The sequence below is a fragment of the Phalacrocorax aristotelis genome, chromosome 2 (genome assembly GCF_949628215.1).
Source record: "Phalacrocorax aristotelis chromosome 2, bGulAri2.1, whole genome shotgun sequence".
NCBI classification, from domain to species: Eukaryota; Metazoa; Chordata; class Aves; order Suliformes; family Phalacrocoracidae; genus Phalacrocorax; species Phalacrocorax aristotelis.
Window position 1 is genome coordinate 33,025,609 of NC_134277.1, and position 27,957 is coordinate 33,053,565.

The 27,957-nt window shown below is 40.6% G+C and overlaps 1 protein-coding gene across 2 annotated transcripts; it reads right to left on the reverse strand.

The window, feature by feature from the left end:
• Positions 1–27,779, reverse strand: ANKMY2 (ankyrin repeat and MYND domain containing 2). Of its 2 annotated transcripts, XM_075082962.1 has the most exons (11): positions 27,572–27,779; positions 24,460–24,524; positions 20,719–20,800; positions 13,224–13,362; positions 11,233–11,331; positions 8,922–9,082; positions 7,572–7,786; positions 6,310–6,445; positions 4,364–4,492; positions 3,768–3,909; positions 1–1,546 (listed from the first exon to the last, which is right to left on the reverse strand). In XM_075082962.1, the coding sequence occupies exons 2-11, from the start codon at positions 24,483–24,485 to the stop codon at positions 1,323–1,325; spliced, it is 1,353 nt and encodes a 450-aa protein (XP_074939063.1). In that variant the 5' UTR covers positions 24,486–24,524; positions 27,572–27,779; the 3' UTR covers positions 1–1,322. The 2 variants fall into 2 exon arrangements, with proteins under 2 accessions (XP_074939063.1, XP_074939062.1); XM_075082961.1 differs by lacking the exon at positions 20,719–20,800.
• Positions 27,780–27,957: the final 178 nt, after the last annotated feature.

Consider the following 27,957-nt stretch of genomic DNA (forward strand, 5'->3'; position numbering starts at 1 on the left):
TTCTTTTAAAAAACTTCCCTTTATTCTTCACAATTAATCCTTGAAATTAAAACACAGGTACATTCCCTGCACAGGTGCATTTATGTATCCTCACTCTTACAATTTTTCAGAATATTAAGCAAAAACTTTCAATATATTAAGTAGTAAAAAATTAATAGCATTTTTCCCATTTTGAGGATGGTCCTTATTCCTCTACGTTGCAGGATATCACCACGTTCAAAACATGAGTTACTCATCCAACAATTAGCGAACCTCAAATTTTGCCATCCTTACGCAGGAAGCACTATTTTCGATTGTGGCATTCCCACTGATCTCATGAGACGCAGTGTTAAATCTGAGTGAAAACAGCACAGTTAAGGGACATTATCTTCTAGACATGGTCTTTAGTTGAAAGCCCAAGTGAAATCCCAGTTGTATCAATTCACCCATGAATTTTCGCATCTAATTCAGTGGGACCAGGTTCAGCGTGAACTACATTAAGCATCTTTTATGTTTATGAAATAATTCATAAGTGACACCTCAGTGTGCTCTAAGGCATCTTTACCTGAAAGCTGAGATTTAGAAACCATTATTGTTGTCAGTCAAAATATTTTAAGTCATTCTGGTCTTCCCTTTGTTAGACTTTGATAAATTTGAAATATTTTTGACCAAACCAATAGTGAAATAATTCTATTGAAACACACATTTCACAGCCAGCTTGAGACATCTGAAAGAGCAGTATCATTTAATAAAACTGCCACAAAATAGACACTACTGTTGCACACTCGCTAGTCAAAAATATTTACAGTAATGTCATGGAAGTTGAGAATTCAGATGAGCACCTTCAGAAACTTAACTGCTACTGAATTCCTTCAGATAAAGCTTCATAAAGAGGTGTAAAAAACAATTTAATTTTATACTTTTAACTACAGTTCTGTGTACCTGCAGAAAAACATGTTTAAATTACAATTAAAATAGATTTTAGATTCTGAAAACATGAATAATCCAAATGAAATGCTTTTTATTTTTCACCAAGTGGCTCATAAACCATAGATACTCATAGATTATGCTTACTGTTGGTATACATACAGATGGATCTATGCCACTCTAGTTTTTATCAGAGAGTAAATACCTATTTTGGCATTCTACAACAGAACCTGAAGTATTTATAGAGAAATTAGCCGGTGTTTCATCTCACGATGAACAGAGGCATGCTGTCTTTCATAGGGAGTCTTGCACAAGCCATGCTGTAAGAACTCAGACATGGTCAGCATAAAAAATTCTTTAGGACCCTTGAGGTACAGGGACACAGCCAGAACTCTCAGTCCCTTCCTACCCTCTTCTTACTCCTCAGAATCTTGAATTTTTTGAAGAGCAATGTCAGCTAAGCCAGTCTCACTCTCCAGTGGACTTTCAGGGTGCGGGGCTTGTGCCTCCGTCTCTTTGGTAAATTCAGGTTCTTCCATTCGGTCAGTAGCATGATTTGGATCCACTTCTTTGGTAACATCTGGGCCAGAATCTGACCGCTCTTCACTTGCAGAACTGCCCTCTACTAGTTGCACTTCATCTAAACAAAACAGAAATCGCATCATCAGTAAGCACTGAGCTCACCTGCAAGCAAACATTTTTCTTACTGAACAATATTTAATAAACACTAGGAAACTTAGTGATGCATTTAACCAAGCTTCATCCAAAAAGACTGAAGACACTAGAGTTCTGCTTAAGTTGGTGTAAGATTGATCTGAAACTAACCCTAGACAAAGCTCTCATTAATTTATCTTCAATTTTGCCATACTTTTTAATATATAGAGGAGCAGAGTATTTCAACGTTTTAATATATAGAGGAGCACTGTTATTTTAATGTTCAGTTCAAACATGCTTTATTGACACTGTTCTTAGAGTTAGCTTTTCACAGAATGGCTGCAGGCCAGTCAAACATAGTGTACAGGTGGGGTTTGTTTTTCTTTAAATAAATAAATAAAAAAGGCATGTACATGATTACGTGGGAAGCATTTTTGCATATAACAGACTGAAGAAATTATTTGCTACTTAACAGCTGACCACAATGAACTTTGGTTAAAGTGAGTCATCCTAAAATATACAACCTGACTGCAAGGAACTGAATCAACTATTGCACCTTTACTTTTCAAGCGATGTTTTCAGAGGAAAAAAAAAACAACCCACAACTTTTTTTTGCCCTGATTCTGCTAAGCTGGGGTTGTATGCTAGAAATTCTGAAGAGAAAGAGGGGAAAGCCTAGCTGGGAGCCCTGGCATCTTCAGAAAATCACCTTTGTTTCTTATTCTCTGTTACGATTGATAGCTGGCTGAAAACACTGTCACAGCCACCCACAAGGCTGCTGAAGCCCTGCTGCCAAGGTCTCATTTGGCTATGGAGCTAACTGCCTTAAGCACAGGCTGCAGCACAGACTTCCCTAACACTCACCATGTACAGTGGAAACTCTTAAACTCTTGGGGTTTTGCTTGTAGTTGCAACTGTGAGATTTTTTTTCTTTCCCCCCTCCCGCCAATGTACAGGATTTGTAGGGGGTATTATTGGCTTTTTGAAATAAAACTGGTGTTGGTAAGAAGAGCTTTGATACACCACCATTCACAAGGTGGCTTGAAGCTAGGATGAATTCACCGTCTTGCTAACAATGCATAACCTGATAAGGTCTACAGTGCGTTGGCCGTGTAGCTGAAGAAGTTAGTGAAGTTTAACATGTAGGTAGTGCAGTAGTAACTCGTCAGAAATGTTAGCTTCCTTTTTAGGAAGGGAGGGAGAAGAGTGATCCATCAAGATCCTGTCTCTACCTCTGCGGAGGACAGCACCTGGCCACCGACGTGTGTGTATTTGTCACCAGCGTGAGGTATCGCACTGCTCACAGCTCATTATGTTTTGCTGTACTGGTATGCAATGTATTCAGGGATTTCTAGTGTCCTGCCTCCAACTCCCATAGTCATCTTCCATGCAACAGCTACTCTTGTAACAGCATCATCACAGGAAGCTTTTGAAAACATCAATAATTACTAATTTATTACTAATTTATATCCTGCTATAGTTTTTACAGTCCAGCTGAAGTGAAGAGTACTACCATTGCAAGATTTGTTCAGTGCACTTCTACAATCCTTAAAACAAGGGAAGGGGAATGTAGTAAGTTGTAAAAGAGAAAAAGTGATTTTCCTATTATTTCACTTACAGAAACATCGTATCAGAGTAAGTTGGGGATGTGTGCGTGATACAGTGGTTTTTCTGTCATTATGTATTAATTATTTGCTTATTGAAGGGGAAAAAAACACCACTAATGGTTTAATGAGTAATGCTTTCTTTCTTCACATTCAAAGTACACAACACAACTTGATACTGTGACTATGAAGAAGAAAGTATTACAAGAGAACTAACATCTACATTAACCTTTGCAACTGGAAGGAGCGGGCTGCTTTCTTATTATCCGCCTGGTCCTAACACCTCCAATGAAAGGTAGAGTAGCAAGAAACTTCTGAATGATTTTGATTAAAGATTTGAATTTTGATACAGTGCAGTGTAACTCAAAATGCTTTAATTGTAGAAACCTGTGTAACTCCAGCATTAAAAAACTGATTTTAGAAAGTACATAGCATTTGTAAATTGAAAGCCTAAAAATCCAACAAATGCAGGCATGCTGTTTCATCACAACAAAGATTTTTCTTTCAACCTCAGCTGTTACGGATTTTAAGACCTGCTACTATTGTTCCTTGTGGTGCAGTTAACACAGCATTAGTTTCAGCAAGCAAACTATAGAACCTAACCTTTCTTTTGCTTTTTTTCTTGCTTCCTTTTTTCTTTGGCAGCCTCTAGTTCTTGTTTCTCATGAATTTCCTTCAGCGTCTTGCAGACTTTTTTGTGGGTAAACCAGTGTATTTTCTGGCAGTTCTGGTCACAGTACATCACCTGAAAGTTACCAGAGCTATCAGTTCATCTTTATGTACTAAAAAGATACACAATGTATTTTGTACTAAAAAGATATACAATATTCTTGTACTTCTTAGTGTACCAAGTTAAATCTCTCTATGTATATTACCTAATGGTATTTTTAAGCAATTTGTAAGGTCATATGGAGCGATTCTAACCTATATAAAACTCTATAAAGAATAGTTTGTTTTGTTACCTCTAAACATACAGAAATTTTACTTCTTAAGTCTTAAACATACACAGTGGGAAATCCAAGTACTACTTATGAATTTCAGGTATCTCTCCCAGAAGTAGATGGCTTGCGCATTTTCAGTGTAGGCACACGTGCCATTCCTCCTAAGTCTACAGAGTATATAGTCAAGAATTCAAAATCCTCAGCACCTCAGTGGCATAATTTTTTTGTGATTCATTATAACGATTTATGGATTCTTACCATTTTACATACTGAACACCTTTTGTCTGCTCCCTTTCCCCCACAAGTTGTACAGAATTCAGCATCCACAAAACCCACTTGGCCAGTAATAGCTTGCGTAAGTACTGAAAAAGCTGTAGGATCAGAACCCTGAAAGGTAAGACAAGAAGTGGGAACGAGATTAGAAATCAACACTACCATAAAGGGGGACACGCAAGAGAAAAACAAAACGAGCAATGCAAGTTTCCAAGCGGGCAGCTGCAGCCTCACTGGAGAAGCCACAGCCGCAAGAACACAAAACTAAATCATAGAGCTTCAACTAACGTGCACAACCTAACACTTACACAGTTAGATAAATTTTTGTATAGAAAGTGTACTCAGTCTTTATTTCCGTAGAGGGCAGATAAAAATTATCATCTTTTACTCTACAAATTTTTAATAATACTATTAATGAACTCAGTGCTCTTTACACGCTGCCATCCGCTTGTAGACCATATGCAGCGGGTTTTCACAGATTAGTCTCTGTCCTGGCACACAGAAAGATATTTTGGTTGTCATTGAAATACTATTGTGCTCAGTGCACTCAGATACTACAAACCAAACGGTCAGAACTTGGAATCTTCAAAACAATTATTTGCTTATTATTTTGATATTATTTGCAGTATCTTTCCCATGCAATACAAGCAGTAAAATTTGGCATTTTTTACTGGTAACCATAAATTACGACTATTTTGGGCAATGATGTAACCATTAGAGGAAAAAAAATGCCGGGTTGCTCCAGCTCTATGTAAATCCTTAAACTGTTAGACTACCATGGAATATTCACGATCCCAACTCCTACAACAATGCTGAGATGCCCCGCCTGATTCCAAGTAATTGTGCATGCCACAGGTCAAGGTCTTCCAGACAACTGAAAATTTATGGCATCTCCTCCTTCCCAGTTCTGCATAGTGGACAGAAATCCAGTGCAACAAACCGTATATCTTTAAAGAGAGAAGGCAGAAAAGGCTGCAAGCTCTTCTAAGAAAGAAGGGACAGGAAGGAAAATGTTTACTCTTAAGCAAGTCTTAATGCATCATGATGGCTTATGTTTTCACACCATGTTTATTTTTCTGGCTTAGACAAACAGTAGGTATTGCATTAAGCCTCAGGACATTTTAGCAGACTGGAGCCACTGAAGATGGAGGCTATTTTTAATTCACTCAGCATAATACAAACATGCCATGGAATTGTTCCACTTGCTCAGCGTTGGTGCGTGTAACATCTAGCTCTCAGAGACCAGAGAGAACATCCTTAAAGAATAACAACTCTTGTGTAAGATTTATGAACTGATTACTAGCACTATAATGAAGAGCGTTAGCAAAGATGCATGAGGAAAACTGAAGGTAGATTTTTTTACTTGTAACTTTGATTTCCTAATTTACATACACATTCTACTCCATATTGCATCATCTTGCCTCTCCCTGTGATAAAAGGAGCTTCACAGAATGTCTTCCCTTTTTCTACCATCATATATTACCAACTTCTTGTGTACGCTAAGATGCATTAAATCTAGGAAAAGACTTGATCTTAAATTCAATTTAGACACTGTGAAAAAAGCATGCAAAATGGGTTTCGTCTGAGTCTACAGTTTGTAAAAGCGAATTGGCAAAGAAAAGCTGAAGACATCCCAGAGTAGGAAAGGAAAGCTCTGACAGAGAAACAAATTGTTCCAGTTTTCTTTCAAAGCTGAGGTATTTAAGCATTCATTATGGGCAGAAAAAAACCTACTAGTTGAAGTATTTTAGAGCATTTGCCTGCAATACGTAAAATAAAATGCCAGTTTGCCAGAGAGTTCAGGGACATTTAAAAACCTTTGCCTAATATAATCCATTTGCAGAAGCTGAGGAACAGAAAGATGGCTTAGTTTAAACTGAATTTACCATACAATTGTTTAGAAAGTATTTTCTTGAAAGGAAAAAACTTACTATTTCAACAGGAGCGATGCTTCTCACAAGCTGCTGGAGCAATGTAGCTTCACAGTAAGGAAACTTTCGGATACTTTCTCGAATTAGCTTCTCTTGATACACAGGGAAACCATCTTTATCTCTCCCTTTTAAGAGACTAAAGTTTTTAAAACCAAAGTCAAATAAGAAATGACGTAGTAAATGTTCAAGAACAAATACACAGCATGCTGCCGTCTGTCCTCCTGACTCTGTCCTCTTTCAAATTACAGAGAATTAAAATTCAAAATAATTTGACAATTTCAAACGTGTTTAAAATGAAAATGGAATTTTTTCTAATGTACAATCATTATGAAATATAAAATAACTAAATGTATGCTCTGAAACCACTATTTACTAATTCAGCCATGCAGAGAAAAATAATCCCCTACAGGTAGACCAGTATCCACATCAGACTGAAGCAGCAAAATGCTTTGTTGGGTTTAAAAATGAGCACTGTAAAAATAAACACTGAAGAATACACACTACTCCAAAATATAAATTCTGCTTTACTAACGTTTAATAATGTGTTATAGTCCCGATGCTTCTATCTTTAACTGGTTGGCTCCTACTTTTTTATATGGATCACTGATAAACTATTTGATTTCAGTATGTGAAAGCTGACTTCATAATTTATTTTCAGTCATCAAGCAGAAATCCATGGAGGTCTATGGGGAATGTGATCCTTTTAAAAGCCAGGCCATTTACTTTGATACTTAAGATCAGGCAGCTGGTTCTGGAACTCTGAGAAGGTTCTGAAGATCTGCCTAAGTGACTTAGGAGTCCAAATCTCATCCAGAGCCAGTGGGATTTGCAGTTCTTAATTGCTTAAGTGTTTCTGAAACAAAAATCTCACCCTGTGTGACCGCTGGGGAGCAAAATGGCATGAGAAATGTTCCTTCATGATCCATATCGGACATGAGAAATCTTTTTCAAGCCTATCAGTCCCCTTTTTCTCTACCACATGTTGTTCTCTGCTGCTTCATAGCATATGTGCGATTGCTAAGCTCTGACCAGTTCCAGCAGTGAGCTGAAACTCTAGGAATGTTTCCTTTGTACCCCAGGAAAGGACAATGCCACTTCAGTCAGAAAAAAGGCACTCAGTGCCACCCTGAAGTGACTGCAACTGGAATTATTTCAAAATTTACTTGGCATAGCCTTTATCCAAGACAATCCAGTCTTCTACTGATAACTGTGAAGCTGGTTCATACATACGCCTTCTGACATCTCTCTCTAGAAATACGTACCTTTTGATAAATCCATCTAGCTTATCCTCCCGCTCTTTTAAGAATGTAATACATTTCTGGAGGATGCAACTGATATAGTGCATTTTCATAGCAAGTACTTCATTCATATCTTTCTGCTTCATACATTTCTCACAAATTAGATCCAGAACCCTATAACATTTCTGCAGTGCTTCTACTTCGGCCAATAGAGGGTTCTCTTTTACCATCAACACAATCTACAAGAAAGATTGAAGAAAACATAATCCAATTAGGAACTAATACTGTTAAACGTGTGCATTAGCATTAAAGGTTATATAGCTCATTGTAGCTAGATTTCAGTGGAGTTTCTAATATTCCTCTACTTCTGCCTTATGCAGTCTTCCTCTTCTTTTTTCAGTCATTTAGTTTAACTATTTAGTATACTGTAATTCATAGTTCCCATAAAAGAAACATTCAAAATTAAGACTGGTATCAAAAATAATAAGGATTTTTCTAGAATAAGAACCTGAAGAATCAAAACCATTTCAAAAGAAACAGTTACAGAAACTACCATACACTGTCCTAAAATCTCTTTCCTTTTGAACATCTAAAATAAACTGGACTTGTATGATTTAAGCAGTCTCACAGAACACATCAACCTCACGTAATCTTGGAGTACTTCAGGTAGACTAGTAAAGCACTGAACTAACAATTTTTAGAGGAAACTGTATACTCTGCTCACTAAATTAGCTGCCACCAGTGCATTACTGTTTGTATGTGCTGCAGATACCTGGTTGGCAACTGTTGACAAATTCCTGGCTTTATATGGCAAGCTCAAGGAACCTGTCTTTGAATTTAGGTGTATTAATTCCCCTGGCCTACGCTGGAAGAGCAAACCATAAGAGACACTAATTTCAGTAAATATCCTGGAAAGTAAAAATAAACATCCCTTGCCCATGCCTTCAGAAACAGCAGCAGCAGATGTTACTATGGTGAACCAGGGATGAAGGTAGGAAGATACATGCAGAGACAAGCATTGAGAGAACGAGATTTTGTTAAGATAGGAAATTGTTTTATGTTTCCACTTCAAGTGGGGCTAGGAAAAAAAAAAGAAAGCCGAAAAAGAAAGCTATTTATGATTATTGATGCAAAAATTAAGAATCTTTCCACTTAAAGGCGCTAGTTCATGATTCTGGTGTACATAAACACTGAAATAGCTTCATTTTTGAGTCATGTCTAAACACTGAGCTTGTTTCTTTCTCATTTTCAGAAGCACCTGAATTAGCGGATAATGCTTTTGATCTCAATTAGACTCTGAAGAGTTGAATGCTTTCTGAAATAAAGAAACAATTTCCATGCTGACAAACATATGCAATTTACATATTACTCCACCTTAACAGGATGCATGTTAGTGGTAGTAATAATTTTATGTAGAGGCCCAGCTAATTTTACTGGCAGTTTTGGTTCTTTATCTAAGCCTTGTGGTTTAGTGTAGTAGTCCAGCCTTTCACGTGGAAAGAAGTTGTTGATGACAGTCACACAGTCATGTTGACCTGGAGGCACATAAGGAAAAAAAATAACCAATGAAATGAAATAACAACCAGAAAAAGACCTAAACTCAAATCTAATATAAGCGATACAGGTGAGAATTGCCCACACAGGAGCTTAGCATGACATGCTTTGCACTGGTAACAGGCAACTCTTGCCATTCTTTCACACCCAGTGAGGGCAACTTCTATGTTCAGTAAGCGTAACCTACTGACTCCCAGCAGGGGACGACTCGAAATTTCACTTTGAGAACTCTATTGCCTTCCCGCATCCTCCTTCCCTGGTAAGCCAAAACTAAGAGAATAGGTATTTCTCCCCAAAGTTATACTATACTAGTATAGTCATATACTATGACACTACTATACTAGTAGTGTCATACTGGTTTTCTCAGGAAAAGCTCTCTCCACTTTGTACTTCCAAAAATTAATGACATCCGTATTGGGACTCCTAAGTTTTCAGACCTGAAACAGATAGTAGTGTAAAGCAGAAATTGTAAGACCAGAACATGCTTAAAATTTACAAAAAAAAAAAAGGACTGTGATGAAAGTAACAAGATGAGAGAAGTTACACCCCCTTCTTGTTTTCTTCATCTGACAAAATGATGGATTACTTGGCTAAAGAGAAAGTAAAATTTAGCTTCTCTAGTTCAGGACCACATTCTTTAAATTGACTGATTTATCGTGGCACTGATCCTATTAATTGGTAGAAGACACAGTCAACCAAATTCCAGCATTTAAAACCCTCTGCTGTTTTAGAAGAGACTGTTCTACGCTAATAGAGCACAGTGTAAGACAAATGACAGGGGAAGAAGTATCCTCACTTCCCACACGCAGACAGATGAATTAGTATTGATTGGACAGAGAATAAAAAAGAACAGGAATGGATTCCAATGTTCAGACTTTTACAGAGTAGCGTATCTCACTACACCTGAAAATATTTTTTCTACCTGGGTGACGTGATGAGATTTTAAACAAGAATTCTCCAAAATTATGTTGGAGAGAACATTCCCCATTCGCTAATAACTCAATTCACCATCATATTGGAAAAGACTCTCCAAATCCAAAGTGTAATTAATAGGAGTGGACTTCTCTGACATATTAAGTGAATAGTTAAGGCTTTGCTGCTTGAAATTCAAGTGAGCAATGTCTATCTTCTCCTCTTTAAAAGACCAGAACAAGATATGATTGAAATTGAAACTGCACTAACTCATTATTGAAGGAAGTAAATCTAAATGGCAAGGTAGGCTCTTGAATCCAGGACACCTAATGAACTTGCAAGAGAATTCTCTGACACTTAAATGACACTTGAACAATACAAGAAGGTTGTGTTGAAGTGAAAATACACATCCTCATTTTTTAGTTGTTGGGAAAGTCATCTGGACAACAATAGCTGAGTCATTAAAATGACTCCACTTTTTCTGGTAATATTTTGTCACACATCCTTGCTAGAAATAGAGGAAAAAGTGGCATATTTGGGAACATTAATCCAGGAATTTCCCAGCACTGTCAAAATGGGTAAAGAAGTAAAAACGGCTTAGTCAAAAAAAGCAAGAAACATAACAACAGACAAAAGCCTGGTTCCATGTTTTGCCCAGGATCACACAGCATACTGGAATGACAAATCTTGCATCTTACTGACCTGAACCTGACTAGAACAAGTACTGATTACCTCAGAACAGGTTCTGAGACTTCTCCCTCTTCCATATGCAGAGGGAGACGGGCTGGAGGTGACTCACTGCACACAGCATGCTCGTGGCAAAGCCTAGGTGAGAGGTTCTGACTCCCAGGGCTGTTTGTTCCTTCCTACAGAGGAAGCTCTGATGATGCACTTTGTACTGCAGAAGCACGTACCTGCACTTCAGACACCTCAGCTGTTAGCTTCCTCTTATATTTGAAAAGTGATGACATTGCAAAGCCTTGCACACCTGGAGAACTGCAGCATCTGCTCTTAGATAGGATCATTTGTGCTTTTATGAAACAAAGCATGGGGACAGAACACAAATTGACTCTGTTTTAGGATGAGATGTGAAAAAAAGCTGAACAACTCTGTCAGGTCAGAACAGGTCATTAAATAATGTTTCTCCAATAAAACGCATCAGATTCTAACATTTTACTTCTTTAGGAATTTAGGAAATGATAACAGACTTTCACCTTACCCACAAAAGCAGCCATCTGAGCTGCTGTCCTTCCCACAGAGTTGACAACATCAGTCTCTGCTCCAGCTTCTAACATCATCCAGGTGATTTCTTTGTTTCCTGAATTTGGGGATGGGGTAGGGGTGGTGGAAATATGAGGAATAAGAGAGAACAAACCAGAACTAGTAATTCTTTATGTTGCAGAAAAGCAAGGAGTGTATTTCTTACAGACCAAAAATAACACTGGAGGAAACGAATGTTCTTAATGTCATTATTTTAAGAATAGATTAAGAGAAAGGCACAATGCTGCCTCCTGATTTATGGTTCCAGAAGGTCAAATCAAAGTAAAAACTAAATTCAGGCAGGGTATAACTCTGCTTTCTTTAATGTACACTCAGCTCCCTGTGGAGCTGATGGGAGTCATATGCATATAACCACACTAGAGCTTGGTCCCTCTGGATAGCAGTATAGAAGCAAATTCTACCAATCTAGTTTGACAGTTCAACTACAACATTTGCTATTCTAAGAAGAAAAACAAATCCAGTACTATTATGTAGCGGGAGCACAGAGAAGGGAACAGATTGTTCCTTTCTCCACAGCGGGAACTGGGTGTTCAGACTGGGCTAAATACCAAGTAAAATGAAGCTAAAATTTGATGGGAAGATTAGATGACTTAATTGGTGCCCTTCAGAGACTAATAAGGACACTTGTCACCACTCATGCTGGTTCTTCTTTCAAAGGTATTCTTACTTTACCAGTTTTTCTGCACATGCTAAGTACAGCAAAGTGAATATAAAAAAAGAAGGGGGTGGTGGGTGGAAATATAAGTTTCTGATTTAAGAACAAAGGCACTGTGTCAGTAGTGCTCATGTACCTTTCACGCTCACAGATAACAGACCTTAAAGTCAACGTTCATAAGTGTTCAAACCCAGGATGACAGGTTGAGAGCTCAGCTGTGAGAAAATGGTAAAAATCCAGCATTTTCCATATAGCTGCAGTCATTTAACAACCTCTGAGAGTTTGTTCCCGTCTACCTGCTGCAGCTCTGATAACACCCAATGCTGAAATTTCCCAAATCTTTTTACCAAAGTTTCAGCAGAAAAGCAATCTGATGATGCAGTTAAGGTTCATGTACACACACACCCCTTTCTTTTGTTATACTTATGATGAAAGAAGGCAGAGTTTAAACTCTACCTCCTAAGAAATCTTACCTCCCTAGAATCTCCTTTTTGGGAAGATGTAAGTGGCCTAGTAAAGAAGATATTTAAAATAATCTAATATTCCCAAATCTAATCTTTTCCCCAGAAGGAACGAAGTTTTTTTTACGTAGTGGCTTTTTCTCACTTAAGGAAATAATTGTTGCTTTCATCGGGGAAAAAGAATAGCAAGAGGAAAGCTGCAAACCACCACTTGAGACATGAGAAGATATATACAGCTATAAGCACTCTCATGAAAAAAAAAGAGGGAAAATTAATGTGAGAAAACATGTTTTTAAAACTTACTAAATACATTTTTAAAAGCCCACGAGATAATTGCAAAAATAATATAGGAGAAAGGCAAAATTTGAAAAACACTGGATTGATTTGACAAGCCTCAAATATTAGTAAAAGCTACTGATTTGTAGTCCTAAAAAAAGGCAGTTTGGTGCATCATCTTTTTCAGTGTAACACAGTATAATCAAACAAAGCATTTCCCACTGCACAAGGAAAGAGTCACAGGAGACTGAATTTTGAGATCTGACAAACACAACGAAGGACAGACAGACTATATGCCTCAAAACACTGAACAAAGTCAATTTTTATATGAAAAAGATCCCAAGCCTGAACAGCAGCTGTCCTATTCTGCTGTCCTGATGATTCTAGTGGTCTTGACATATTCACATGGTTCACGTAAGTCATAGTAAACCTGAATAACAGAAAAGTGTCAAGATTTCCCTTTAAAAAATTAATTTATGGCAAGCGGTACCCATCAGTGTCATAAAAATCAGTGAGCTAAGTTTAGTACAAAGTTACCTGAAAGTCCTGCAAACATCAAGGCAGTGTATCCATGCTCATGTTCATTGCAGTTAACATCAGCCCCGTGTCGCAAGAGCAACCTGCACATGTCTACTTTCCCTTTGTACGCTGCATGCATTAGAGGGGTCATGCCATGCTAACAAAAGAAAGAGGAAGGAAGTAGCATACAAAAAAGAATTAGTTATATCTCTTGATCTTCATACCACTGATAATTTTTACTTGTACATACATACTCAGTATAACTACCAAAGCCTCACATAATATTTAAGCTAGCAACAACAAAGCAGCTCACAAAATCGTCGTGAAAAAATATGGTTATGAACATGCAGTAATTTTCCACTTCCATGTCACTTTTCTGATTATGCTGTGCTATGTATTTGAAAACAGACCAGCACTGAATAAATGAAAACCATTTACTGCCAATTGGCCATTGGCCTTTTGTATAAGACATAAGTGTTGAAGACAACTAACGCTTCTGCCAGTGGGAAAAGCTTGGTTTAGAAAATTTGTTAGGTTCCTAACTTACTTCTTTTCTCCCCTGCATTATATGATAAGCAACAAGAAAATCAGGAATATGCACTTGTTGTTTTTGCCATTACAAAGATTTGCAGTTTCTGAAACCCATCTTGCTCATTTTTAGTCATGATTACTGGTAATTGTGCTATCCTCCTCTCCCATTTATCCACCCTTTCGGTATTGTGTCTCTGATCTTACACCAGCCAGAGCTCCGAAAGCCCTTGTAACGAAACACATCTCTAACTAGACTTCAACAACCACACAGTGTCAAACCTTGCCTTTTGATAAGCACCAGTGCAAAAAAGATTAGTGTCAGCAAGGGAGGCACGGAGTTTTTATTAGAGCTTCACTGCTGTGATTATAAGTGCAAACCTGGGCAAACCCTAGGGGACATTTTCAGAACTAGGGTGAAGGGTTAGTGCAGGCTCTCTCCCTCTCGAAGGGCAGGGAGGAGCACTTTTCTGTTTGAGAAAATTGCATGACATTCCATTTTTAGAATTTTATATGCTTTTCCAACATGCTGTTTATTTTAACTTAAAATCAAGTCAGGATTCATGTTATCAGCCAAGACACAGTAATTGCCCAAGAACATTATCCAACACTGAACAGAAGGGAGTGTGCTTTAGTTTGTCCCTGAAGGAAATCAAAATGGCATTTTCCTCCTTTTTTTGCCGGTTAAGGCTGTGTGCATGAATACACTCATGTACACCATTACTGCAGCTCTGTAAATTCATGGTAATGCGATACTCTGAAATAATGCAATTCACAGTTTGCACCATAATATTTTTCTTGTTTCAATTTATGATAGAATAAAACCCAATTGAATTAAATTTATTGGTATAATTTTCAAAAAAAAATCCTAAAGGTGAGGGAAATTAGGAAAGTTAAATTATAATAACAATTTTTAAGTATTATATTTTCAGTATTCCCCATCCTAACTGAAAACAATAAAAAATGATCGATGTATTACATTTTAGTAACCCAAAATATTCTGGTAAATTGCAACATAAACTGCCATTAAAGAAACAAAAGACCTGAAGAGATCACTTCACAAACATGAAACGGATTTGTGATTGCTTTTTCTAGGTTTCATTTGTGATCCTATAAAGGCAAGCAAAGACTTTCTATCCTAATATATAAAATTGTTATGTTATGTTATGTTACACTGACAGCGATTTTTATGGGCCAATCCCAGTCTGGAGTTACAGTGTAGATTCGCCGCCTTTAGCAGCACAGAAAAGTACTGCTGTAAGGGAATATGAACACAGGGAGGTTTTTCTGGAGAAGGAACTTTATGAAAACAATTACTTCAAGTTTGGTTATATCTTGATTGCCAGCTTTTTCAACTATAAATCTGCCTGAAGATTATAGGACAAAGGAAAGGGTTGGGATTGGTTGGGTTTTTTTTGTCATCCCCTCTTACTGGGAAACTTTTTTTAAAAGCTTTTGATTAAATTTTGAAAGGGTCAGGCTGTGGTTTGGATCAAAAAAACCCCATATCAAGCAGAAATCATGTGGACGGTTGTTAGATAATTTAATTTGAAGTCACACTAATACGAGCCTTTTGCATTCACAGCAAACAAAAAAAGGGCCAGGCTAGACACAAGCTTATCTGGAAAAGCTTGGTATCCTGTATTCTGTTCCTAGGCAAAAACTGAAATGGCTGCAAATACTCTTCTCTGGCTAAATATCAAAGACAGGTCCAGTACAGTCTGTTCTCTGACAGATGACATTTGTATTATCAATACAACATACTTAACAGACTAAAGTAGCAGATAGTATATTAAGCATACAAATGAAATATTATTTATTGTTCCAGTATAGTACATAGGATGAAGAATCCATTTTCTAGAAGCTACTATGTAACATTCTTCTGACCAAAAATCCAGTCTTCTAGCCTTATTCCCTGGGACAAAAATGAATCTTTCCCAGTTTAGTTTACTTTGTAGGGACATTACATGATTTACAGAGAGCAAAATTAACATCTCCCGCCTTCTGCGGGGCTGTAAGTATTCCCTGTATATCTGACTGTACACAGGGAATAGAGTTTGCAGTACCTCAGCAATCGCTTGGCACCTCCCTTGACCACGCGTTCTTCAGCTCATCAACAAGGACTCCCTGGCACAACGGGGCTATGCCTCATGGCCCAGCCATTACACACCACCCTTCCCAGTTCCTGACGTTGAAAATATACCGGAAGCAGCCTGAAGGATGGGATTCTAAGAACTAAGTTGACCTAATGCTGCCATGGTGGGGGAGCCAGTTAAAGTAAAAAACACCCAAAAACCTACTACAGGGTCAGGGTCCTAAATCAGCTAACAAGGGCAGAAAAGGATGTGTGGGGAGGCAGGAGGTACAGATGAGTACCAGAACCAGGGCGAGTTTGGACTCTACCACCAGAAGCGGGGGAAGAAGGCAGCAGGTCAGTTTGTCTCTCTTCAGCACCTGGGAGAGGTGTGCTTCCACAGGATGAATAAAAACACATTTGAAAAGATAATAAACTGGAAAAGCAACCTTCTGCCTTCTAGGACTATGGAGGAAATTTTCAGCAACACTGTTTCTCAGCCTTCATTGACCAGAGGAACTGGGGAGCAGGGGGGTGGCCAGGGAACAAGAGTAAGGACAAACAAACAAACAAAAAAAGCCAAACACAGACCACCTTGCATCCCAGTGACTTGTGCACATTTGGCAGAAAAATTGACTACCTTGCCAGCACTTAAACACTCAAGCTGACTGTGTAAGAACACAGACTAGATACATGTATATTTTTAAAAAGCCATTGTTTTCCACCTGTCTAGAAGGGGAAATCTAAAAGGGAATTTTTGCAGGAGGCTGGCAAACTCGGTGAGGAGGGCTTTTAACTGAGGAACCTGGGGGAAGGGGGACAAACTGGCAATGCTAATGCCATCACACACGATGGGGGAATAAGACAGGACAACCTGAACAGTAATAAAGGTGCTGTAGCGGCCTCATGCGATGGCAACCAGACCAACCACCTCAAGGGTTTGCATGGCTATAGTGGGTCTTCGTACATGCCTCCAGGGAAACCTGCATGCTCAAGCATATCTCTGAAATGCCTGTGCACCAGTGCACGCAGCATGGGGAATGAACAGGAGGAACTAGAGGTCCGTGTGCGGTTGCAGAGCCATGACCTCATTGCAATCACAGGGACACGGTGGGATAGCGCGCATGACTGGAATGTGGTCATGGATGGCTACAGGCTTTTCAGGAAAGACAGACAAGCAAGGTGAGGTGGGGGAGTTGCTCTTTATGTGAGGGAGCAACTGGAATGTATTGAGCTCTGCCTTGGAGTGGAAGGAGAACAGGTTGAGAGCTTGTGGGTAAAAAACTAAGGGACAGCCAAATATGGCTGATACTGTTGTGGGCATTTGCTACAGGCCACTTGATCAAGAAGAGGAAGTTGGTGAAGCCTTCTACAGACAGCTGGAAGTAGCCTCACAATCGCAGGCCCTGGTCCTCATGGGGGACTTCAACCATCCTGGTATTTGCTGGAAAAGCAACACGGCGAGCCATGAATGATCCCGAAGGTTCCTGCAGAGCATCAAGGACAACTTTTTGTTGCAGGTGGTGGAGGATCCAACAAGGCGAGATGTGCTGCTCGACCGTATCCTAACAAACAAGGAAGGGCTGGTTGAGGATGTAAGAGTTGGGGGTAGGCTTGGCTGCAGTGACCATGAGATGGTCGAGTTTAGGATACTGCATGGTAGAAGCAGGGCTACGAGTTGTGTTACAACCTTGGACTTCAAGAGGGCTAAATTTGGCCTCTTCAAAGACCTGCTAGGAGGAATCCCATGGACTAGGGCTCTGGAAGGCAGGGGGGTCCAAGAGAGCTGGACAGTATTCAAGGACCACTTCCTACAAGCTCAAGATTGGTACATCCCCAGGAGGAAGAAGTCAAGCTGAGGAGCCAGGAGACCAGCATCGATGACCAAAGAGCTTCTAGAGAAACTCAAATGGAAAAAGGAGGTTCACAGTATGTGGAAAAAGGAACTGGCCACTTGGGAGAAATATAGGAATGTTGTCAGGGTATGCAGAGATGCAACAAGGAAGGCCAAGGTCCACTTGGAATTAAATATGGCAATGCATGTCAAAGATAACAAGAAGGGCTTTTTTAAATACATCAGCAGTAAAAGGAAGACTGGGGATACAGTGGGCCCACTGCTGAACAAGGAAAGGGCCCTGGCAACGCAGGATGCAGAGAAGGCGGAGTTACTGAATGCCTTCTTTACCTCAGTCTTTACTGCTAAGGCTGGCCCTCAGGCATCTCAACCCCCAGAGAAGAGTGGAAAAATCCGGAGAAAGGAAGACTTACCATTGCTTGAGAAGGATTGGGTAAGAGATCACCCAGGCAAACTGGATCCTCACACATCTATGGGCCCTGATGGGATGCACCCGCAAGTGGTGAGGGAGCTGGTGGATGTTCTTGCTAAGTCACTCTCCATCATCTTTGAAAGGACTGTGGAGGACAGGAGAGGTGCCCAAGGACTGGAGGAAAGCAAATGTCACTCCAATCTTCAAAAAGGGCAAAAAGGAGGACCTGGGGAACCTCACCTCCATCCCCAGAAAGGTGATGGAACAGTTCATCCTGGAGACCGTCTCCAGGCATGTAGAGGAAAAGAAGATTATCAGAAACAGTCAACATGAATTCACCAAGGGAAGATCATGCTTGACAACCTAACAGCCTTCTGTGATGGCATGACTGGCTGGGTTGATGAAGGGAGAGCAGTGGATCTTGACTTCAGTAAGGCATTTGACACTGTCTCCCGTAGCACCCTCACAGACAAGCTAAGGAAGCGTGGGTTGGATGAGTAGACAGTGAGGTGGACAGAGAACTGGCTCAACAACAGAATTCAGAGGGTCGTGATCAATGGAGCAGCATCCGGATGGAGGCCTGTCACTAGTGGTGTTCCCCAGGGGTCTGTGCTGGGTCCAGTCCTGTTCAACACATTCATCAATGACCTGGACAACAGGATAGAGTGTAACATCAGCAAGTTTGCTGATGATACCAAGCAGGGAGGAGTGGCTGATACACCAGAAGGCTGTGCTGCCATCCAACAAGACCTGGACAGGCTGGAGAGCTGGGCCGAGGGGAACCTCCTGAAGTTCAACAGGAGCAAGTGCAAGGTCCTGCACCTGGGGAGCAACAACCCCATGCACCAGTACAGGCTGGGGGCTGAACTACTGGAAAGCAACTCTGTTGAGAAGGACCTGGGAGTGCTGGCGGACAAGAAGTTACCATGAGTCAGCAATGTGCCCTTGTGGCCAAGAAGGCCAACAGTGTCCTGGGCTGCATTAAAAGGAATGTGGCCAGCAGATCGAGAGAGCTTATCCTCCCCCTCTACTCTACCCTAGTGAGACCACATCTGGAGTACTGTGTCTGGTTTTGGGCCCCTGAGTTTAAGGATGTGGAACTGCTTGAGCAAGTCCAGCAGAGAGCTACCAAGATGATCAGGGGACTGGAGCACCTCCCTTATGAGGAAAGACTGAGAGACCTGGGTTTGTTCAGCCTGGAGAAGAGAAGACTAAGGGAGGATTTCATCAATACCTATGAATATCTAAAGGGAGGGTGTCAGGATGATGGGACTAGGCTCTTTTCAATAGTGCCCAATGACAGGACAAGGGACCATTCTGTGATTCTGTTTTGTAGATAACATGCTGATGATTTGCTACTGAATTTGCCATGTAGACTTGTGTTACTCAAGAGAAAAGGGGAATGCAAGTGGGCCCAACATTCCCAGTGTTTCACACCTCTCATGCTCACTTCACCCTTCTCAACCATGGAAATCTGGACAAGATGTGGCACATGTGGGCTGGGTCACACTAGAGCATCTCCTTCACCAACTATTTGGGGTATGCTACAACACTGCATGTGTTAATACTAGCGCCCTAACAAGACTTTATATCAGAGGTGATTTGGGTAAACAGAACCAGAAAAGGGGGAAAAGAAAGACTCTAAAAACCATACCTGAAAAACTGTTGTAGACACTTGTATGCTGACACCGTTAAAGCATCCACCCTTCCCTTTCCCAGCTTATTTTGCAGTGAGGCACCCAGCCCCACATTAACATGGAAAAAGTCCCTCATTTTATTCTTTAGATTCAGGCAACTATAGCAGTTCTATTGATTGAGAAAATTACAAACTAAACACATAGACTGGAGGTTTGGCTTTTATTTGAGAAGGTACTAAAAAGAAAACAAATGATGCAAAGAGAGCAGATGTCACAGTAATACTATTTGAAGAATGTCTTTAAAATCAGCTCTCCTAAATAAAAAGGAAGAGCGCTACCAAAATCAGACCAACTCATTACGAGTAGTTCAGGTAGGTATTTGGAATTTGATTGTAAAAATGTCTCTGACTTTTAGCAGAGATGGTACTGAATGCTGCTAGTCTAGAAATACATGGGATTGAATTTTCGTTGGATGAAAGCCTTTATAAATTTCACCCTTAAAGCTTTTGAAAACAATTGCTCTTACCTATCTTAAACTTACTGCAAACTGGATTTGGAAGGTAGTCAACAGAAACATGCACAAATAATTTTAGCTATAGCCAAGTATGAACTAATTAGAATACAAAATACTGTTCAGTAAGTATAGATACATCAATCATAGCTATAGCTCTCCTCTCTCATAGTCATCCTGCTGAGCTGTTGGTTTCACATATGTAACACATTAGAGTTCTCTGATGATCTTTCTGTTCATCTGTGGTGATGAAAAGTTAAAGTCTACATCAGTCAGCAACCTGAACTGAAACCAGATAATTCTTAATAGCTGTTGAATTTTCTTTGGTTTGTGTATTTTGAAATACTACATAAAAACATCAAAAGACAGAACTCTCCTCAATAGTGGCCAAGGATCTGGGCATTTTCTGCTAGTATAGGAAGTTCATACTGGAATAGCAAGATTAACTGAGGAACCGTCCACTGAACATAATCAGTACAAGTAAAGCTGCACATACTTCATACACTAGTAAGCAGGCTGCTGCTGTAATTCCTAGAAAGTATTCAGTTCTGTAGTTAGCATGTTGAAGTGGATTGTTTCTAAAAGATGTATTTTATCACACAAGTGAACAGCCAAATTACCAAACTAGAGGAAAAAATGCTAATGCCAAATTCTGTACATATATGTATAGATGTTCGGTATGTAAGAAGTTTACAAATAACCTTAAAATTATTTTAAATACAGAAAAACTGTGAAGCCTTTTGAGGTCAAGCCTCTCTGCTTGATCTGCAGAAAACATGGGACTGCAGTACTACAGTGCTCCTTTGCAACCTTAACTACCAACATGACTGGAGGAAACTTCCACGGCTAGAAATCCTCTAGACTGCCTTCTGTAGTCGTCTGAAAGATCCCAGCCACACCCTGTAAATGGACGGAGTTAAAGTCAGCAAACTGCCAACATGAAGTCAGAACACTATTTACAAGCTCTGTACTCCCAGGGGAAAGAAAATTCCTGAACACTTTCTTCCATACTACATTTCCAAATTAGCAACCACTCCATCTAAAATAGAACAAAAAAAGACTAAGCAGTGTGCATTTAAATGAAATATATTTGTATTTATTTTGCATCCATTTCCATTGCCCACCTTTTTGTCCTAATATTTTGGGACACCTGAGATGAAACACCCCTGAAGTTTTAAAGTGGCCAAAGTCAAATTGTTAAAGACAAGCTTTGTGGAAGACCTATGTATTTCTTTGTTTTCATAAAGACAGTGATTAAGCCTAAATGCCTTTCCTTTCTTTGACTACCTAAATCCTCAAAGAAACAACAACTAAAAAATTGATTTGGTCAGAAAAGATGCTAGGGGAAAAACAGGACTGTATCTGCTGGATATCTACTACCTTCTGGAAGATAGGCATCTGTGAAACTAATTTGAATAAAGAAGGGGTCTTACTCTGCTTTCAAGGGACCTACTGCTCCCAGTAGAGCACTGCAGATAGACAGGAGGAGGCGAAGGGTGAGTGAGTCTTGGCACGTGGGCACGAAAAGAGAGACTTAGAGGAGCAATATTGTATTTTTTAACTACGTGTAACAACAGCAGAAGCAATGCTGAAACACTGTGTCCGTCTCCCACCTACCCTTTTGAAGGAAGAAGCTGAAACAACTGGAAAGGATTCGGGAAAGAGCCACGATTATAGCTTAGTTACTGAAGAAACGTACCTTTAGGCGAGATACTTAGTAAGTCAATGCATCTGGAAGATATTAAAATGTGACGTGGTCCTTGTCTAAAGGTGCATAGAGCTAAGATTGCTAATTGTCACTAGTTTTTAATCTAGAAGCAAGCAGATCTAAGCAGTTAGAATATATCGTCAAACCAAAAATTAAACGAACATCTTACATGTTTATTTTTTAAAATCAGGAAGTGCAATATGTAACAACTTGCTTCTGTGTGCTGTGAATTCACCAGCCTGTTGAAATTATTAAATTGTGACTGCACGTTTGCTGTACACAAATAGAAGAGAATTACATTAAACCTGTGCTCATTCTGTGGATTCTGTCATGTAAAAGGACTTTAAGAAAGGAAATGAGTTCTTGGTTCCCAAGTGAATTGTGCTCCCATTTCAGTATCCAAGCATTCAATTTTTAGGGCTGTTTCCTCATTTCTTAATATTAATAAGAAACAGTAGTAATAAATAATAATGTGTATTTCAGGATAAACAGCTAAGGCAGCAGCAGCAGAAAATAAGACCTCGTGCATTCAAAGCAGTCTCCAGTTGTGGCAATGCTGGATAACAGATGAAGCTAACGTTTAACTTGGGTTTCACACACTATTTATGTATAGATATTACAGTAACACATTGGAGGGAAAATGGTTTTTAACAGAAAAATTGTAAAAGTTGACATGAGATGACTGATGGATTAACACATCTGAACCCTTTCCTGATCAATATGCGTTATTACACACCACTCTTGGGGATAAAAAGGGGGCTGCAAGAAGTCCATTGCATGAACTTTTTAAGCCTTATGCACCTTGGGCATATTTAGTCAGATGAGAGCATTAGGCAATTATTGTTAATACTATTTCTTCTTCAACAATAGCCTGAGGCATAACTCAGTTATGGTTTCTATTAATAAACCATATCCTCTCAACAGTAATCCTGTACATTGCACTAATACCACATCAAGGGTGCAGTTGTTCAGCACTAGTTCAGCAATTACACTAAAAGAAAGGCTTTTAAAGTCCATATAATAAAGCACACTTGCAAACACTTACACTTATATTGTGTCTTGTGTTCCTAAAGTTTACTGTAAAGCTTAGTTTGAATAGTTTGTCAGAAGCTTGTTGAAATTCATACATTAGAAATTAAATACAGTTAAATATTTAAACCTTAAGAACAATCAGAAAATGGATCTGTTGGTAGCATAAAAAACGCTAAGAGTATTCCAGGAAGATAACCAGCAGATGAAGTGATAATTTTCCTCCCTCCAGCATTTATGAGACCACATCTACAATACCCTGTCCAATTTGGGCCTTCCAGTAGAACAAAGACATGGATAACCCGCAGTGAGTTCAGTGGAGTACCACTAACACATGGTGGGAACTTGAGCACTTGTGCAGTGCAGAGAGGCTGCAGGAACTGGGCTTATTCAGCCTGGAGAAGAGATGGCTTTGGTGGGACCAACAGCAGCCTGCCAGAGCCTACAGAAAGATCACTGAGACTTCAAAGCCAAGCTCTTCAGTTATGGTGGCAGGAGGGCAAGAGTCAATGAGCATAAGTTGAAACAGAGGTTCAGACATAAGGGAGAAACATTTTCACTGTAAGACAGTAAGGAAGTGGAACAAGTTGCTCAGAAATATTGCGCAGCCTCCGTCCTTGGAGGTTTACAAGGCCAGACAGGACGAAGCTCCAAACAACCTCATCTGACTTTGGAGCTGAAGCTTCTTTAAGTGGGAGGCTGAACTAGAGACCTTCTGAGATCCCTTCTGGCCTGAATTTCCTAGGGATCCTATGAAATGACAAAGTTAGGAAAAAACACAAATTGGCATTTAAATTGATAAATTACACATCAACCTAACATGCAAGCTGGCCAGTTACAGTTTTGCTTCCATGTAACACATCATATTAAAGTTGCATGCTTTGAAAAACATTTTAAAAAGAAAAAGAGTAAACAGATATGAACATCACACAAGGTTCCTTTCTCCATGAACTTCCTCCCATCTTCAGGTAGCACTTAAGGATTTCACCTTCTACAAGTCTATCACATCTGCCTCTGCAAAACACAGTGTGTTTTCCACTTCTGACCTAGCTGCTCGCTGAGTATGTTTATGGTTCTGCAAAGATAAGGCTTTGGGTGATAAGATGCAAGCGTGAGATGGGGACTGGTATTCTTCATCCACACTGCCTGCTGCTATCCAAGCAGAGGGACTACAGTTTGGCAGAGATGACAAGAGGGAGCAGGCCCACAGGTCTTGCTGCAGTGTTCAACTTACCTTACAGACACAAAGTTCATGCTGGAACTTGAGAGAAAATACACACAGTGTAGTACTTTAAGTAACATCAATCTTTAAAGTTTCTTAAAAAAAAGGAAGGGTTCTTCAAAGATTCATTATTCGGTTTCAGAATAGAAATATGTTCAGAATAGCTCTGACTTACTTCCAGGAATCTGTATAACAATGTTATTTAACAACAAGAAGGCCTTCAGACCTAATATTTTCCTTTCTAAACCCAGCATAATGCTTGTACAGTTTTGCTGTACCTCATCCAAGCAATTGACACGGACATTCTTGCTGCCCAGTAGCCTTCCAGCCTCCTCGGTGTTTCCTTTAATTAAAAAAAAAAAGACACAGAGACAAAAAGGAGGGTGAGAAATTGAATAAATTGAGAATCAAGAGGAAAAAGATCAGTTCCATCCTGATTAGAATCAAAATCTTTGTAGATTAACCACCTGGGATACAGATTAACCACCAATAAATCAATTGCACATAGTGAAGGGGCTCAGGGATGAACAGTGTTCTGTTCTAGAAGCTAAAAGGCAAGAAGTCACAACATCAAAGAGCAGTCTAAGAGCATGCACTAGAAGTAAACATCAATTTTTTAATGAAGTAACTGATCTACACACACACCAGAACAGGACACCAACAGGTCTCTTCATAAACGGCATCAGAACAATTCTGAATGAATAAAATGATATTGAGCATTTTAACATGTTCTGTACTTCGACCTCTTTGGAGCATCTTATGGCTAAAAGAGTTATCTAAATTCTCACAAAAGGGAATTATCCCATTTCAAAGAGTTTTCTGGTCTGAACGAAACATCTTTCCTGTTTAAATTTGAAATTTGCAACATTCCACAGAAGTGGAAGGAATTTGCTTTTGGTAACAGAATAGAGGTGGAAAGAACAAGGACCGAGGTAGTTTGATCACTGACATTTCTAAAAATTGCCAAATGCATAAGTAGACTGAAGTATGAAAAAAAAACCAAAAACCTGTGCAAGGGAAAATAGGCCACAACTTTGTATTTTTCAATTTGCTACAAGAATTCTTTCAGTTAAGCCACAGATCTAAGAACATGACTTAAAGGTCTTTGAAGGCCTATTCAGTAATGTCAATGCAACTTCAACAGATATTCAAACAAACAGAAATAAAAGAACATTCAAAGAGTCTAAGTTTGGGGAAATACATTTATTGCAAATTAACAGAAACTTCTGATCACCGAATCAATCATAAGCAAAGCTCTTTCAGCAGCGACGTGCTTCATAAAAATAAGCACTACATCCCACATTTTAATGACAGTCTTCATGTTTATCTTCACTATATCAGAGGGAGGTGCTCTTACAGCAAATTTTCAGCAAAGCAGCTCTTGCAATGTCAGTTGTGGCTCATTTTCTTTCAAACATTACAAATACTAGAAAAAAAATATTTTCATAAAACTTTTGGTGTGGTTTAACTATCCTAAACAGGTTTCTTCACCCATTTAAAAAAAAAAATTATTATTTTAGGGAAAAAAGCCAGTCACCTGAGTCATTGCACACACTTGATAAAGACCCGGTAAAATACACTGACTGACAGTCAGGGCACTGTCAACTAGCCTACTCTCCCAGATATATATATAAAAAATTCTTTTTAAACATGTGAGAAGCTTCTTAGGACCTGGAGTAGTTTTGAGAAGAACATCCCAGCAAAAGAACAAACACCAGAAACAGCAAGTCTTCAAGGGGTGATTTTCAAAGTTAATTTTAATGCAAGTAAAGCAAAGCAAAGTTGCATTTACAAGTTCAGGTCCTGTATGACAAAACATCGAAGGATTTCCAAACAAGACACTAAAATGATAGAAGTCAGACTTCTAGAATTGGACAGAGCTTAAAGTTGGAGCCTTCCAATAAAGTTGGAGGCTGTCCATAGTGGTGCATGGTAGGAGGCCAAGAGACAACAGGCAGAAGTTGGAAGAAAAAGAAGCTTCAGACTGGATAGGAGGAAAAACATTTTCACTGTGAGTCCAGTAAGGCTGCAGAACAGGGTGCCCAGAGACACTGTGCAGCCTCCATCCCTAGAGGTTTTCCAAGGCCTGACAGGATAAAGCCCTGGGCAATCTTGTTTGACCTCACAGCTGACCTGTTTTGAGCAGGAGGTTGGCCTAGAGCCCTCCTGAGGTCCCTTCTAACATGAATTATCCCATGACCCTGATCATAAATTAGATAGAAGTGTCTGCAAGATGAATGCCTGAAACTCTGGTTAAAATGAGTCAAATTGATTCTGATCCACAACAAATTAATTGCTGACTGTCCTATACTTGTGTCTCTGACACAGATGAACATTTTAACATAATTGACAGTGAAGTTCCAAAAATATACTTAAATTTTTTTATGGGTTCCAATTGCCTGAAAACTACATCTAGAAACGTGTGGAGCACATCAGGTGTTTTTAGTTTACCTCCACTAACAAACATTGCTCACAATTTTGAAATTACCATTTAGAGTGTAACTACTTAGACAGGGCCATGAAATTCATGCTGCTGGACCCTGAAACCCAGCTGTTACAGCAAGCGTGACAGAAATCCCCCCTGCAATAAGCATAAGTGCCATGTAACGTGGTGAAACAGCGACGCTTACGTGAAATGCAAAATAAACCAGCCTAAGGGATAAGATGTGCACAATACCCTGGACAAGCTCAAATTCTGTCAATTTAAGAACATCCAGTCTGCAAGGACATCCCGGTTTGGCAACGGCACATAGGGAAATCTGTAACAGGCTAAAGAACTGGATTACCCCCAAGAAAATAGGAGGTTTTTGCAAAGCACGTTAATACAAGTCATTAGATAAATGTCAACATACGTCACTAATACGAATACACATAAGGACGACGTAGGGTTTCCCTGGCAGCCGGGCCCTCGCCGCGGGTCCCCCAGCCCGCCCTGCACAGCAAGGCGCGTCCCCGCCGCACCGGGCCCGCCACCCCCGCGGCATTCCCCGGGTGACACGGGCCCGCCCCACGCAGGGTCGGAGGGGGAAGAGGCGCCATCCTGCAGGGGCAGGGCCGCTCTCCCCGCCGCGGAGAAGGGGACCGGGAGGCCGGCGGGCCCGTGTCACGACCCCTCAGAACGGCGGCCTCTCGGGCCCGGCAGTGCCCGAGGCGGCAGCGCGACCGCTAACGGCCCTTCACCCAGCGTGAAAGCAAACCCTCCTCGGGGGCAGCCGCGGGGCCGGAGCTGCGACACGGCCCGGCGCTGCGCAGCCTCCGCCGAGAGGGAGCGCCGGCGGCAGCCGTCCGCCGAGGAGGGTGAGGGTGAAGGCGAAGGCGGCAGGGCCAGGCCCAAGCCCGCCGGGGCAGCACTACCACCCGCCGCCGCGGAGGGGCGAGGGCCGGGCTCACCTGTGGCGATCACTCCCAGCAAGTCTTTCTCCTCCAGGCTCAGGTCACCTCTCCTGGGGGGAGCCATCGCACCCCCCCGCCTCCCGCGAACAGTAAGGCGGACTCAGGACAGGGCCGCCCGGCGAGGCGAGGCGAGTTCAGTTCAGCGCAGCACCCTCTCCCCGCCGCCCGCCCGGCGGCGCCCACCCCTGCCCCGGCCCCGCTCCTCATGGCGGCTTCCTCCCACAGCTCCGCCTCGCCAGGGGCCGGCCGGCGGGTAAACCATTCCCGCCCAGGCGCGGGGGGAACCGGGTGCCGGCCGTCCCCCTCCGTCAGCTGCCCAGCTCGGCGCTGCGGAGGGACGGAGCCCATTCCTCTCTCGCTTCCTATTTTAAGTTGAGAAACGA

Coding starts and splice junctions, on each gene's coding strand:
- ANKMY2 (XM_075082961.1), bottom strand. CDS start 27,638: ATGGCTCCCCCCAGGAGAGGTGACCTGAGCCTGGAGGAGAAAGACTTG. Junction 6,446..7,571: donor CTAGATGGATTTATCAAAAG/GTACGTATTTCT, acceptor TAAAAACTTTAG/TCTCTTAAAAGGGAGAGATA. Junction 3,910..4,363: donor GGTGTTCAGTATGTAAAATG/GTAAGAATCCAT, acceptor GGTAACTTTCAG/GTGATGTACTGTGACCAGAA.